The following is a 16,372-nucleotide window of genomic DNA, read 5'->3' as shown; positions in this document are numbered from 1 at the left end:
CCCAGTTAGGGTATTTGGATACCTGGTATCTGTGGCAAGATCCCTTGCAGCCAGCTTTAAAACAGATGCCTCCCTCCCTAAATTTTTGAGCTTCTTGAGAACAGTCTTTTGGAGAAATTTGCCAGACAGTGGTGCCAGCGTGAGGCTGTGGAAAGCAAACAGCTGACATGGACTTAGGGTGTGGACTGGGAGCTCAGCAGTAACTGACTGGGGGCGTGCTCTTGTTTTGTGTTAAATATGAGATAGCTAACCTTAAAGTGAGAAGGGAGTAGGGATTCTATAATTAGCATAAGAAAAAGTGTGCACAGAAAGAAGTGCAGACATGCTGTTACTGTAGGGTAGCTACTATGTGGTAATTCAGAAACCAGTTTATTTTGTGATGACTTGTTTGAGAGTCTTAGTAATTATACTTCCAATATAATTTCCCAGTTGGACACTTCTTTTCTTCCCTAGGATAATTATGTCGCTATAGTTAGATTAATAAATATATTGATAGAGACAACCCCAATACTTCACTTAAATTGGGGCAGGGGGGCTGTTTCAAAATAAATCACATAAGACTATGGAATCTGAGGTGTCATTCAGAATTCAGCCTAGCAAGGCACAGACTAGTATTTGGCTGCTATGGGGGCTGGAGCTGAAGAAACTTGTAAAGTAATGAAGGCAGTTTTGAAAGTCTCTGCAAGTTTTAGCATATGCTGTAGCGTTGTCTAACACCTCCCCAGGGTATGTGCTTTTTGATAAGATGTACCATGTACATCTTGGATTGGCAGGAGGAGAGAATTTTAGAAACCTATGTAGAAACGGCTTGGAAATTGTTCTTTTAGCACTCTAATTTCTCTGATTTCTTTATAGTTAATCAGATTAGCAAGGTAGGATTTTGGACTCTGTGTGTCTATAGGTATATGTCTCTGCCAGATCAAATAGGGTTTTCATTATTTTGCTCAAGAGTGAGAAGAACTTAATTATGTATAATGGTAACAAATATTTTAATGTACTTAAATGTTAATGAAAATTATCTAACAGAAATATAATCTATGGTGGATTATCTCTTTGAATCCCTGTATCTGGCATTGCTACAGGAGGTGTGTCTTATACAGCTGAGATGCTTTGGCATCGTACTGATTGTCCTTGTAAGATGAAATATTTTTGCATAACAGTTTTGTTGAAATACAGTTTTACTGAGAGACCCTGATTAATTTTTGTCACAGAACGTCAGTTACTGATGCTGCTTTATTTGTTCCTACAGTTACGTACATCTAGACATCTACAGCGGGTTGAACAGTAATTTAAACCGCCAGCACCACAGACTAGAATCTCGCTACAGCAGCAGCTCTGGAGGATCATATGAAGAGGAAAAAAGTAATATTTTTCTTTAAAAATATTTCTGTGGGTAGAAAACAAAATTTTGACAAGTTAATACTTTTGCTGAAGGTTGTGGAACTTGAGGAAATAGGCATTATCAGTCGTTTTTGCACAAACCTATTAAAAAATAAGTTGTTTTTTTTTTTACATTCCTCTGTCTTAGTACTGCTATTGAAGTCTAGCATCCATTTGATTACAATAGAATGTGCAAGGAAGATAATACACTTTCTTTCCTTCCCTTGTCCTCTGGAATGAGTTATGAACATCTTCCCAAATGAAGCAGTTTTACTCTATTTTCTTTGCCAGTACCAACACCAAAGATAGATAGACAGTTAGGCAGAAGAAACAGGAGAGAAATCAGCAGGAGGAAGATGAGATGAATGAGGGAAAAGATGATGGAAAAGAAGTTAAAAAAAAAATAAATCAGAAGTAATTGTGCTTTTAAGTGATAGCACTCCTTGGCCTGTTTAAAGAAAAGGGTACAAAACTTTCTGAGAAGCCATAACGAAGCAAAATATAGCAGGGAAAAAGGATCTTGTTGTGTACCTCTTATTTTCAAGGTTGTTTTGAAAATGTGTTTTGGATTATTTTTTGTGATCTGTAGTCTGGTATTTCTGAGGTGCAAAGGTAAGGAAAGAGGTAGAAATCTCTCCTGAAACTCCATATACTTTTGGAGACTTTTCTTTAACGGAGGCTTATTAACTGTGGCTGCTGTTGTACCAGTGCCTAAGATACAAAGTCATTGTGACAATGGTAGGGAAAGCTAAACAGGTCATGTAATCAGGCAAAAATGAGGACAGTGGTCAGACAGTAAGTGATGCATTACATTAGTGTGTTTTGTATGCTTTGTCTGAGTACTCATTTGACTGAAACTCTTGTTTCAGCCAACAAGCTGTTAGTAATTAAAATGACTTTGTACTTTAACCCTGCATAGGATTATCAGATAGATTTCAGTCTGATCCAGATCGTTGTAGTGCTCCCACAGACTATCTTCTTAGGTTTCACTCAGTTTTTTATTGACAGTTGATTTTGCTGCCAGTAAGTTGTTTGGGACAGCACATGATATGTACAGCACGTGATACAGTACTGCCTTTTCCTTACCTTTCTTGTGCTACTGAACAACAGGGTGTAAATTTCTGCGTTTTGAGCATTGCAGATCAGTATGGAACCTAGTGTGTCCTGTGCTGTATTGAAGCAACAGAGTCCATTAGGATGTCCTTATACACTCCTTAATGACTGATTCTGTACAGACCATAAAGGTTAGAGTGAATTTGTGGTTCGTATTACCTCTCTCAGAAAAGTGGAACATAATGCCCTGTACTGAGCTTCTTATTAAGGCTGGGCATGCTGATGCAGATCTGCTAAACTTCAGGTCAATAACAGGTTCTTGGCAGCCAGTGTGTCCAATATCGCAGTTGTGGTCATTTTCATCTTTGTTTGCCATTTGTGATAGCAACACTGAGTATCCTGAAGCAGATGGTAATTCACATGTTCCATCAGTAAGAAGTTTGTCACTTCCAGTCAGGATGGTGATAACAAGCTGATAGATGTGTGAACTTCTGCAACTTCTGCAGCTATACTTCCAAAAGGACAACTGGTAGAATCACTGAAACACTGAACTGTTGAGGCAGTCCCCTTATTTGTTTCTAGCCTTAACTGATCGTTCTGAAGTCCAAGACATCTCATTTAAAAACAGAAAAGTATTTTGGATGTGTAACACAGTATACTCTCATACCAAATAGCTGCTGTGTTTCTTCCACTTTTGAAGCTTGCTTAATCAAAAACGAAATGTCTTTCTGTGTTCTCTTGAGAAATTTACTGATTTTTCTGAGCAGTGACTTCTGTCAAGCAGCGGGATTGGGCTACGCTGCTGTAAAAGTGGCAAGTTCTGAATTACCCCATATATCAGGCCAGCATTATCTGACACGTAGAAGTGGTGGATTTTTGCTAGTGAGACCTATAAAGAGGTGCTCTTGAGAAATACTTCCTTAGCCTATAATGAAATGCAGCTCTTCAAAATGAGTTCAGTATGATCTTGGGACCCAGCCTTAACTCCCTATCTGACCTAAGGTTTGAAATTCAAGGAAACTGTATTAGATCACTTTGCCTTTTTTTCCTTATGTGCATCCGTGTTCCCTATGAGCATCCATCGCTTTTACGAACCTATTCAACAAAATCTTCCTGTTATGTGCATGGCTTCTGCAGAATCATCCTTATGCTAAAAGAAATAACCACTTTTTTTTTTTTTAAACTGTGTCCAACTACTGCTGTTTATGGCTAGTTCCCCCTCCCGTCCTCCCAGATCTCAGCTTTTCAAGAATTTAAAAATATTTCTTTAGAAGACTGTATAATACAGAAACGTTTTATGTATTTTTTTTTCTGGTTTAATTATCTGTTGTGATAGGTGATTCAATGCCTCTGTATTCAAACTGGCGGTTGAAGGTGATGGAGCACAATCAAGGAGAGCCTCTGCCTTTTCCACCTACTGGAGGTTGTTGGTCACCGTTGGTGGATTACTTGCCTGAAACTTCTCCTCCAGGGATGTCTCTTCACAGGTAACTGTTGTAACAATGCTGATGGCAATTCATTACTTTTTAGTTTGTGTTGCACAAATATAGTAATTTAAAGATAGGAGATTAAAGGCAGTAGATTTAAAGATAGTAGATAAAGATGACAGATTTATTTTCTGCGGTTTTACTCACAGCTCTAGCAGTTTTAAGATTTCTAAGCCTTTTAATCTGGAGGACTAAAGTTTTTCTGTCTTTACTGTGAGCATTCATCTTTTCCCTTAATACAACTTTACACATTTATAGGCTTAGAGAGTACTAGTTAGTAGCATATTAAGCTATTTGCAGCTCTTTCTAAAGTTCATACATTATGTTCTTCTAACAAATTATTTTTTTGTTTTTAGATGCAACATAGCAGTGATCCTTTTAACTGACTTGATAGTTGACCACAGTGTAAAGGTGGAATGGGGAGGATATTTGCATCTTCTGCTTCATGCAATTTTTATAGGTAACTAAATTCTTAAAGAAATATTTCTAACTTAGGAATTGTAGCTATTTATGTAACTGTTCTTTTCCTCATTTAAATTAATGTTTGCCATTGTGTTGAAATCTCATTAATTTGTTAATATTTACAATATTTTAAAAAATTCAACTAAATATCTTTCAGCCTGATTAATATGAACATAATTAAGAGGTTTTTGGAGTCATTTGAAGGCATTTTCTGTTGGAGCCACTTTTATCTCTTTTTCCTTGTAGAAGAGACAGTAAAATTCAAATTTTTTCTTTCTGTTTCTCTATGTAGTAATTTTCATACAGAGCACATCTTAAGTTCTTACTGTTATGTGAGAAACAGAAGGATATATTAATATGTGTTAAACTGTATGCTTTTGGTTTTACAAAACATGCTTTTGGTTTTTACAAAACATCAGTTATTTAGTGAATTACATATCTATTATTTGGTAAAATATAACAGACAGTTTGAATACTGCTGTTTTTTTAATAATTGAATTCAGTGTGCCCTTTGAGTTTCATAAAGCTTTTCCATTTTCCCTTTATGTTAGGTTTTGACCACTGTCACCCTGAAGTCTATGAGCATTGTAAACGACTGCTTTTGCATCTGCTGATAGTGATGGGATCTGGCAGTAATGTCCAGTCTGTTGCTTCTGTCCTACTCAGAAACAGAGAGTTCAATGAGTCCAGGGTGCTTACTGTCAAACAGACTACCCATTTAGATTATACTTTCACAGGTATGCTAAGTGTTGCTTGCTAAAATGACATGGAAAGGTATCTTTTCTTCCAGGCATTATTAAAATTTGTGTTATTTTGTGTTATATTTTCCTGAGCCCTTGGCATTAAAATGTGTTTTGTTTCAGCTCTGTCTAACTGGTTAAAATGTATTTTAATTAAGCCAAATGAAGACGGTTCACGTTACCACTTTGTGCCCAGTCATCAGAGTTGGGAGCACAGTTGAATGATTAAATAATAGCGGAAACCACAGAGAGGGAGCTCTATGTTTTGGATCTGTAATGCAGCAGTTTTTATGATGCACTTGAAAATAAAAACCAAGAAGATATATCTCTCACATGTTTATAGCAGCTTTAAATTTCTGATTTTTGTCAGTTGTAATTGCACTGTTTAATAAGCTCAATTCAGTTCAATACTCTTTTGCAATACTACCTTTTAACATTTACCTGAACATCACAATATTAGGAAATTAATTAGGAAATTATTAGGAAATTACATGTTCTATATGTATACCTTTACGAAAGTAATATTTTGATGGTGTGAGCCTATTGTAGCTTTTAAGGAAATGTGAAAAAGTTCATTTTGTTGAAACGTAGTATTTCATATTATTTCAGTAGGTGGCAGCATATTGCTGTACAATCTGTTTGTTTTGTTCACATCAGAAGTGGTTTTGTTACTAACTGAAAATATTCATCTGTTTCCTGAATTTGATATTCATGGCAATGAGGAATTAAAAAGTGGGCATAGTGGAGGAATTCCTTTATGTAAACATATTCACAGAATTTTACCAGTGCACCTCAATGGTGACCTATAAAAACCGTTCCATTCCTAATCTTTGCAGTTTTGAGTAAAAGTGCCTAAACGTGACACAGTATTTTGCTATTATTGAAACAAAAATGTCTGATAGAAACTAGAATGATATCAGCAAAAAACATTTCCAGCTGGGGATTAAGATAAGGTGATTACAGGTATGCATGCCTAGCACAAGGTCAGATAAACTGATTTTATTTGAATCAGCTAATAATCCAGCTCTGTAGAGTGAAAATTTGTGGTGGATGTCAGTGAGTCTCAAACTTACGTACAGTTGTTACAATAAAAGATTCATGACTCTCTTTTCCTTGCCAGTTTACTTTCTCCTAGCACCTCATAGGTAGATACAGGCGTAATGTGAGGAGTTACCACACTTGTATTTTATTGCCACATAATTCTTTACGTGGAGAGAAAATCTTACAGCAGCAAGATTAAGTTATCTTCAGAGAAACTTTGTGCAGCCAGAGAGGCTCTGCTTAGAACTGATTCACTAGTTAATGCTTAGTGTTCACTGATTTAAAGTGCTGTCAGTTACACTGGGACTGAGTTTAAAAGAAAAATTATATGCGCGTTATTAGGAAGTAGTTTATATCATTTGTCTCAACTTATTAAGATGCCTCAGAGACCAATAAGGTTATTTCATAGTATTACCAATACAAAATCAAACATAATACAGTGGTTTTAAAGAGGGATCTAGCAGTTCCTTATTAAGGGTCCAGTCAGGCAAAGACTTTGTGTATATCAGACTTGTTGATTTCATGGAAATTATTGCATCCGTGAAATTATTCTCATTATGTTTGCTAAATTATGGATTTTTAAAGGGCTGTTTTTTCTTTTTATGTATTTAATATTAACAGTCAACAGCTCATAATAATCCTGTTTTTATTTCAGCGGGTGTTCATGATTTTATACCTGATTACCAGCCCTCCCCAATGACAGACTCAGGGCTTAGTTCAAGTTCTACCTCTTCTAGCATCAGTTTAGGAAATACAAGTGCTGCCATTTCTCATCTGCACACCACAATCCTCAATGAGGTTGACATTTCAGTAGAGCAGGATGAAAAAGTGAAAACGCTCATAGAATTTATTACCTCAAGGTAAGATTTCAATTTTTGTTTTTGTCAAGACATGTATTTTTTGGAAATACGGCAAAGCCCTTACTGTTTAGCATCACATTGTCTATTTTTGTTTTATCACCAGTAAGAGATAGTTTAATCCTGAAGTGTCTTCATGTGATACAGCCTATGAACGACTCTTAACTTTCCAACAGTTTCAGAGAATTTTTGGCCCCCCTTGCATGTCCTGAGTGTTTAGAAGTCTTTTGCCATGTTCTGCACAGGTCTTTTATCTTTGCTTGCCACACAGTTTATAGAGTTCCCTTTTCCATCTAAAGGATTCCCATACTAAAGGATTAGGGCTGGAATACATGAAGATGATTAGGGAGCTGCAAGATTTGTGAGGAGTTTACAGATTGCCTAATAGTAGACAGCTGGCTATTCAGAAAATATGAATTAGTGGCAAAGAACATCCATAAAACAAGCAACGCTTTTGCAGTTGGTATGATAGTTTACATAAAGCTTTCAGGATTAGGTAAATCTGAAATCCCACTTGTTTCTCAAAGCTTTTGATTAATTATGCCAACAAAAAAAAAACTTTACATCAACCCAAATTTAGAATAGTGGGGTGTATTGATGTGAAGAAAATGGGAAGAAAGGAGGTTGTTTTAAGAAGTGTATAACGGTGTTAGTTGTACTGGTTCTTTGTTAGATAACTAAATATTATCTAACAGAGAACATCTTTTCCTAAACTTCTGCTGTTATTTCAGTTGGATCTGATATATTGCTTCTCACCTTGTCTTAACTTCTTGTATATTGTTGTACAATCCTGGACAGTTGTCAAACTTCCTTCCAATTTGTGTCTGCAGTTTTAAATGGTTTATTTTATGTGGTAGGTATTAGATTCTTTTGCAGTTAACCTTAAGTTTAAAATAACATTTAAATCATATTAATGAGAAAAGCTATGTTTTGTATTCTGTTTACTCTATTTTTATATTTTTAGGAAAAGAGGGCCACTTTGGAATCATGAAGATGTTTCGGCCAAGAACCCTAATATAAAGAGTGCTGAACAGTTAACTGTGTTTTTAAAGCATGTGGTGTCTATATTTAAACAGTCCAGCTCAGGTATGTTAGAAAACAGTCAATGCGTGATAGAATGTTCAAGTCTGCAAACTAAATGAATTTTTTGGAATGCCTGTAATTTTACAGATGATCTGTAAAATCACTCTGGGTGATTGTTTACTGCTTCTAAATAATAGATTTTTCTTGTACGTTGCACACTTCAGTTCATGTTTCTATTACAACAGATTTAAATACAATCTTTTACGAATGAGATAAAATATCTTACTAATTTATTGTTGACACTTACTCTTCAAATCATAAATGTTTTATTCTCTACAAGTCTCTCCAGTGTTAAGTATTATGGTATACAAGTTCATATGCCTGGAGAGATTTTTGAGAGTAATACTCCCTGAGAAAAATGTAGAAGATGATAGTATTTTAAAGTTAGGGATGACTTTGGTAACTTACTCTTTCTTAAATTCAAGTGTTTTTGGTTTTTTTATAAAGCATTGTGTTGCTTGAGTATTTATTTGCTTTTATAGGAGGATTTCAGTTGGAACACCGTCTCAGTGAAGTTGCTTTGCAAACTGCGCTTTCGTGCTCCTCTCGACATTATGCTGGGAGATCCTTTCAGATTTTCAGGGCTCTGAAGCAGCCTCTTACTGCATCTACACTTTCTGATGTTCTCTCCAGACTAGTAGAAACTGTTGGAGATGCAGGAGAAGAAGCTCAGGTATTTGAAATTTTCCCCCCACTTCATTAGAAAGCTAAGTTTGCCTAAATGACATACCTGCATTATTATTTTAATGTCAGTAAAATTTAAAAGCATTTTTTTATTCAGCTGCTTTTTGTTTTTAAATAAAGGTATTTCAAATATCAAAACAGTTTTAATCATGACACTTCTGAACCTTCACCTAATGAAATGATGAAAAGATGAGCTGTGCGCATTCTCTTCTACAGCAATAGGAACTCTCTGAAGAGTTTGATACATTTGTTTCCTGAAAACACCTTCTCTTTCAAGTTAGAGAATCCTGAGATCAGCCATATAAAAAATAATTCAGGTTTTCTTTTATTAAGAACTTAACCTGATAAAGTGTAAACAACCATCCAACTTAGTGTTATTGTACATCTAAAGAAGCAGGTGTAATCTTTTAATATTGCAAAATGAGAGTCTAAATGACTCCATCCTTAAGTCAATCCTTAAAAATAATGCAAACCAGAATGAATTTTGTGAATATTTAGAAATAATTTTTTTTCTGTCTTCAATCTATGCTGCTAATTTGAGCTGTCTCATCAGGGTTGTGTTCTAATTGAAGCAAGAAATAATACTTTAGTTACCTATACTGATTTTATATTTTTGTATCACTACTCAGTAGATTCTCTGTGATCTTCCTTGTGCATATTGCATAATTTATAATGACTTGTGGCTTTCCCCAGGGTTTTGTCATAGAACTTCTTCTGACCTTAGAGTCTGCTATTGATACGTTGGCTGAAACGATGAAGCATTATGATCTGCTTTCTGCCCTTTCTCAGTAAGTTCTTTTATCAGTCAAACTATGTTACACATTTTTATTCATTTGAACTACTAAAGATCTGTATTACAAATGTAATGAAATAATTTCTTGTTGTCCGTGCAGAATAGTTGTATCCTAATAGCAAAATTGCTTGCTCTTTTATGTTTTTATCATTCTGCCTCAAGCAAAACTCATAAGAATTTAGATTTTCTGAAAAGAAATGTCTGCTACCTTTCCAACTTATCCAGTTGGGTCCAATTTAAAAAAAAAAAAAAAAAAAAAAGAAAAAAAAAGGTGTTCAAGGTGTTGCTTATGGCTCAATTCTGAAATGCTGTCAGTTCTTCTGGAACTTCTCAAAAATAAAGGCACTGAGTGCCTTTAGAACTTTTTTTTTTTAATCAGGCCCTACTGACCGTGATTTATAGTGTAATTTTGGGGGGGATCTAATTTTTTCCCATTTTGTATAATGAAGGTAATAGCACCGATCTTTAAAAGATAATATAAGATAATTTAAGGTTCACAGATGAAAACTCCTGTACTGCAATAAATACTTTTATTCCAATGTTAATACAGAAGAAATTTCTTCAGTTACAGCAAATGCTAGTCTGTCTTAGGCCTCAGATTTGTTGTCCATATATGAGAGAAGTGTAATTGAACAGTCTGAGTCATTTGTGTGTCTCATTACAGTCTGAGTGGTTAGCTCAATGACTTTTTATCAAACTGAAAAAAAAAAAATCTCTAAAAGTACAGACATCTTTATTTGTTTGTCTTCATGGCAAAGTTTTTGAAAATGTTGAGATTTCTAGGAATATCCTTAATTTCTCAGTGTCAGAACTGGAAGGTGTTGTTTTTTCTAGGTCAGATAATTCAGATAAATATAAGGGTAATAAGTAAATAATTTCATTTATTAATTCATTCACATCTCTACCTTTATCACATCTATAAGTAAGCTGAAATGCTAGATCTTCATTGACAGATAATCTTTTACATGCTATAAGCTGATTTTCCTCATTTTACTGAATTGTCACGTAATTATTTTGCTATTCTGGGATTGTACCAAATGGATTTGGTAGCAGAGATAATGGGATGCTACAGTCTTGTCCTTACGCTGTAAGGATATTTTAGTAATATACATAGAAATTCTGTATTTTCATATATTATAGTACTCTTCTGATGATGAAGCAGAGTATTCACTGTGTGTGTATATATGTGATCAGCGTCAAATCTTTTTTCTTTCTTCCCTTTTTCTAAACTGTATGTTATTGAAGTATTTTGCATGGAATAATACGTAATATTGATTTTTATTTTAGAACCTCATACCATGATTCTGTAATGGGAAACAAGTATGCAGCTAATAGGAAAAGCACTGGACAGATAAATCTAAGCACAAGTCCCATTAATAGTGGCAGTTGTTTGGGATACTACAGCAATATAAGGAGTAATTCTTTGAGACTGAATTTAATCAGTGAGCGGAGAGGCGACCGTCGACGGAGCAACACACTGGATATAATGGATGGAAGGATAAATCACGGTGGCAGTTTGGCAAGGACTAGAAGCCTTTCCTCCCTGAGAGAGGGAGGGATGTATGATGTGCAGCCCACTACTGACCCTGTCAACTTGATGGCCACCATATTTTGGATTGCAGCTTCGTTGCTAGAGTCAGATTATGAGTATGAATACCTTTTGGCTCTCAAGCTACTCAACAAACTTCTTATTCACTTGCCTCTGGATAAATCAGAAAGTCGGGAAAAGATAGAAAACGTGCAGAATAAATTGAAATGGAATAACTTTCCAGGCCTTCAGCAGCTTTTCCTAAAAGGCTTTACTTCAGCATCTACGCAAGAAATGACAGTTCATCTCCTCAGTAAACTCATCACAATTTCCAGGCATGCTTTGGTGGATCCTTCTCAGATAGCAGGTATCTTTAGTAACTGTATATGTAAGGAAAATATATTTTTTCATCAAATTAAGTGTAATCAAAATCAGTAGTGATTATGCATTTACCTTTTAAAAACACCCTTCAGTTAAATGCTTTTTGCAGTTGTCAATATTGCAGTGCTAGATAGTGGGAATACATTACAGACTATGATGATCTGCCAAGAAATACTGCACAAAAGCTTCATGTATTGACTATTAACTTACTGTTAAACTTGTTTGCAAGTTTGAAGAGCACATGTATTATTTTTCATGTTCTTGTCGTAAATAGCTCAATTAGTACTACTTCAAACATTTGCACGTTTTTGAAAGTGTGACTGTACTGCCTAAATCTATCCAGTTTCCTGATAGTTTTGCTTAATTGATCCAGTGATGATTTTATTTTCATCTTATGCGTATCTATACCTATACACAGCCATGTTTATATACCTTCTACATACATACACACTTAGGTACATGTGTGTGTGTATATAAAATTTATATATCTGTATGAACATATGTGTATCATGCTCTAAGGGTTATTAAATACCAGAAAGCTGTTATATGCTCACATAACTCCCCATTAAATTAAGTTATATTAAAATCATTAGGGCTCATGTAACTGTGTTTATGTATATGTTTAGGATTTCCTCTAAACATCTTGTGCCTACTTCCTCATCTGATCCAACATTTTGATAACCCAACTCAGTTCTGTAAAGAAACAGCTGACAGGATAGCAAAGGTATGTAAAATGATGTTTGGGGCGTATCCAGGAGTTTATTACCTGCATTGCTGTATTTTTCTGCTCCCTTATGCAATACTTTAACATGATTCTAATAGTCTCACACAAATAACTATAAAAAGTTATATTTTAAAGATGTGATCCAGTCCTGATTTATATAATTGGTCTTCATATCAACCCCTGAGTTTTCCTTTGTCAATGAAAAAACATATTTTGCTTGTTCTACAAACTTTAGATGTAAAGAACAAAGTTATTAATGATATCAGTTACTTTTTCTTACTTGTCTGATTTTGCAGCTTGTAATTTTAAATATAAACTTAAACAATTTTTAAGCACACTGCTTAAGTTACTTATGATAAGGAAGTAATCCTTACCTTTGGGACTGGTAGGTAGAGAAGAAAAGGTACTATGTTCTTTCTATTACTTGTACACAGTGATTAACCATGGAATATTTCTGAACTGCAGTGTCTTAAAGCAGTACATGGTACACACCAGCAATCTCCAGCCAGCCTGGTGGTACGCTGCCCTGACAGCCTGCATTTTAAGGAAGAATGTGGAAAGGGGAATAAGAAAGTGCTGTCTGTCATAGGAGATGCAGTCATAGCCCTCTGGCTTCCCAAACTGTGATACGTAAATCACTTTACCTGTGTGCAGGCCACCTGAAAAGGAGTACATGCCTGATGCAAATCCAAAAATTACTGTTGTCCCTTAAATACATGCACTACTGGCTAGGGGCACTAGTTAAAGTAAGTTTGGTATGAGTAGTAGATAAACTTGTAGCATCGATGCTACGGTACCACTATTGCAGATACTACTGCCTTCCCAAATAAAAGCCGTTGTAGCTCTGATAAATGCAAGCCTAGTAGACAAGGGCTGATCTAGGCTTAAAATAAAAAGGAGAGACAGGTCAAGGCTTATGAATGCCTACTGAGTGCAGTTGCCCATTCAGGAACATGGAGCTAAATTTTTGTTATTTATACCTGATGCATTCATTTATTTATTTGAAAAAGCAGTTTAAGTCTCTTAGTTAATTCTCTCTACTATTTTTTTTAGTGAATTGCCAGGCTTCAAAATTCAACAGAAACTGTATATGTTGCTTGTATGATTAGTTTGATTTCAGTTATTGGGAAATGGAGTGAAATCTGGGAAAAGTGCATAATGACTTGTGAATGCTTAAGTTAGAAATTTGTCATTTCTAATATAATTAAACAGGCTTTTTGCTTTTCAGGTTTGTGCAGAGGAGAAATCACCAACTCTTGCCAATCTGGCTCATATGATGAGTTTATACAGTACACACAGTTATTCCAGAGACTGTTCTAACTGGATTAACGTAGTGTGTAGATACTTGCATGACTCTTTCTCAGATGCCACATTTAACCTCGTAACTTACCTTGCAGAGGTAAATTTTTAATAAAAGCATATCTCATGTTGACAATCTGTGATCAACGTTACATTTACTCATTGCCAGTTTTTCGTGATTCTGAATACGGGGGGGAAAAAGCACATCTTCCACAACGGGAAAATAATAATAAAACGTTCTAGGATATAGAAAAGGGATGACTACTGCCATTTTGGAGTGCAATAATTTAAATGTGCCTTGAAATAGTAATCCCTCTAGTAAAATATCCCTTTTTATGATAGCAGTGTTTTGTAATAGATATTTATATTCCATTCTACATGAATAAAATGCACACGCTCTTGGCTTTAGCAAAATATACTCAGTGCAAATTTTAAATTATCTTTTTTAGCCAGATACACATTTAAAGATGTCCTTATCACAACCTAAAAACTAATTTCAAAGTTCAATTTATAAGTATTGCACAGTATATAATCAAAGATCATTTCAATTATAGAATTCAGTATATGATTCTGCCATCCATTCATACAGGAAAACTGTTATTACCTTTGAAGAAGTACCTTGTGTGAAAAGCTTGTAGAGCTTGTCCTTGAAGTATATCACTTCAAACTGATGAAGATATTATTTAAAATATTATTACATTTTCATGAATGAATTTATATTTCCTTTTTTGTAAGCTTGTGTATACTAGCCTTCTCTAAGGCGTAGATGTAATTGTTTTTTTCTTGTAGCTCTGAGATTTTGAATTTGTATGAACACGTTTATTTAGTGAGTAGTATTTTATTTTTAGGTGCTTTAGATCTGTGCTAACGTGAAAATTGAGGGTAAAAAAGTGAATTAGGACAGAGAACGTTGTTCTGTTGCATTACATTTTTTTAATGCTAAAATAAAATTTTGAGAAACATGAAGTGGGACACTTAAGTTTCTTGAAGGGAAAAATAAATATGTATGGAAGTTAACTATATTTTAATGATTGTTTTCACTTTTTGCTACCATTAAAGGCCCTAATTAAATTCTGTATTTTTTAAAACTTTTTTTTCTAGCTGTTAGAGAAAGGGTTATCCAGTATGCAACAGTCCTTACTGCAGATCATTTACAGTCTTCTGAGTCATATTGACCTATCCACAGCACCAGTGAAGCAGTTTAATTTGGAAATCATAAAAGTTATTGGTAAATATGTTCAGGTAGGTTCCCTGAAAAACTGTAAAAGCCTTTCTACTTATTATCAAAGTGGTGGTGAAATTACACTGTTTTGTTTTGGTTTTTTGGGGGGGTTTTTTGAGAATTAATTTATTTCAGATATAAAAAGAGTTGTTCAAAGTCGGATTCCATAGTATTTTACTTTTTGTCCTATATACTTAATTCATTATATGCTTATGTATTTGTCCAATTTGATTTACATCTTGTGGGACAAGTTACCTGGATGAATACGCATCTGTTTACAGATGTGGGCAATTCTGCATATGTAGTTATAGCAGATGATCCTTGAACTATTAAAATATAAGGAAATGTTTACTGCGAAATACTGCGCAAATGTTTTATTTGAGTGTATATGTTTTCAAAAGGAAGTTTTACAGTCAAATGCATGTTTAAATCACTTTCACTAATGTATCTGTGAGGAACATTAAGGTGCACCTTAATGAATTTGAGTGCATTTTTTATTAAAGAAAGTCTCTGAAAGATGAACAATAGTGTTTTGCCCCAGGTAATTTGATCCTTTGTACTTGGAACACAATTTACTGAAAATCTATTTTGTGAAAGAAGGTCTAGCTTCTTGCTTCAAGATTGTATGAAAATGCCTGGAGCATAAGACCATTTCAGTGCACAACATTCTCCCCCCCCCGCCCCTTCTTTCCTGAATTCCATTATTGCCAAATGTATTTCAGTCAAATGGTTTAATCATAATTAACCAGGAAAAGTAGTGTTCCTGGATGTTTTGTTATTGATGGATATGTACTTTAGATATTGTGCTCCTGTCAGAGTGCATTACGCAAAATGGAATGATTAGCGTAACTATAGTTTTCATGGCCTGAGAGCTGCTTGCTTCGCCTCTAGCCTTTATCTGAGCTTTCAATGCAAGCCCGCACTACCATGGAATGTAATCTTAATTAGAAGATGTTAGCTATCAAAATAATGGTACTAGCAAAAAATTATTCCGGAGAAGCCTGTGTATTTTTGATACGATAAAACATGTTACTATAGATGACAAAAGAAGATGTCATAAATGAACGTCTTCTTTAAGTGTGGTGCTACTAAGCTGATTTTTTTTTTTTAAATCCTCTGCAATCACAATGCATCTTAATAAATTTAAGTTGCTACAGGATGGTTCAAGTTTGAGACTACTTTTTTATGTTTATGATGCACAGAAATTCAGGAGATTGTTGAAGACTCATTACCTACAAAGAAGCATATACTACTCAGAGCCTAGAAAGTGGTGTTTATTTTTTTAATGCAATTTAAAAAAATATTTTAACAGACATGACATCCTAATTAAAAAAAGACCAAAAAAAAAAAAAAACCAAACAAAAACCACCCAGACATCCTGCTAATTTAAAAAATGGGAAGATTTAAGTTTCAGGTAGAATCCTAACATTTTCAGGAGTGTAAATCTTAACCCTGCCAAAGTGCTGCTTTTGGTGTAAGTCTCTCCTGTGATCCACTCCACAATCTCTGTAGTTGAAACTGCTGAATTATTTACATTACCTTAATCATCTTTTTAAGGAGAGTGCACTTAACTCAGGCTCCACCAATTGTCTTCTCATACTTTTGCCCTGGCTTTCTTAAGCACTCCATTGGTTTGAC

The 16,372-nt window shown here is 34.8% G+C and overlaps 1 protein-coding gene across 12 annotated transcripts in view; it reads left to right on the top strand.

Moving 5' to 3' along the window:
• The window catches only part of FRYL (FRY like transcription coactivator), a 182,921-nt gene that overhangs the window by 132,798 nt on the left and 33,751 nt on the right, over positions 1–16,372 (top strand). For all 12 annotated transcript variants that reach the window (XR_015699536.1, XR_015699535.1, XM_087735820.1 and 9 more), the window contains 12 exons: positions 1,250–1,362; positions 3,770–3,920; positions 4,277–4,380; positions 4,934–5,119; positions 6,819–7,023; positions 7,985–8,106; positions 8,586–8,776; positions 9,481–9,575; positions 10,868–11,475; positions 12,116–12,213; positions 13,442–13,612; positions 14,614–14,754. Coding sequence is in view for 10 of the 12 variants with exons in the window: in XM_087735820.1 (XP_087591946.1) it covers positions 1,250–1,362; positions 3,770–3,920; positions 4,277–4,380; positions 4,934–5,119; positions 6,819–7,023; positions 7,985–8,106; positions 8,586–8,776; positions 9,481–9,575; positions 10,868–11,475; positions 12,116–12,213; positions 13,442–13,612; positions 14,614–14,754 (2,185 nt within the window). In the remaining 2 variants the exon portion in view is untranslated. The remainder of the gene's footprint in view (positions 1–1,249; positions 1,363–3,769; positions 3,921–4,276; positions 4,381–4,933; positions 5,120–6,818; positions 7,024–7,984; positions 8,107–8,585; positions 8,777–9,480; positions 9,576–10,867; positions 11,476–12,115; positions 12,214–13,441; positions 13,613–14,613; positions 14,755–16,372) is intronic.

This window comes from Nipponia nippon, unplaced genomic scaffold (genome assembly GCF_047370975.1).
Source record: "Nipponia nippon isolate SJK-2023a ecotype South Korea unplaced genomic scaffold, ASM4737097v1 scaffold_6, whole genome shotgun sequence".
Taxonomy (NCBI): Eukaryota; Metazoa; Chordata; class Aves; order Pelecaniformes; family Threskiornithidae; genus Nipponia; species Nipponia nippon.
This window is presented reverse-complemented; position numbering and strand designations above follow the sequence as displayed.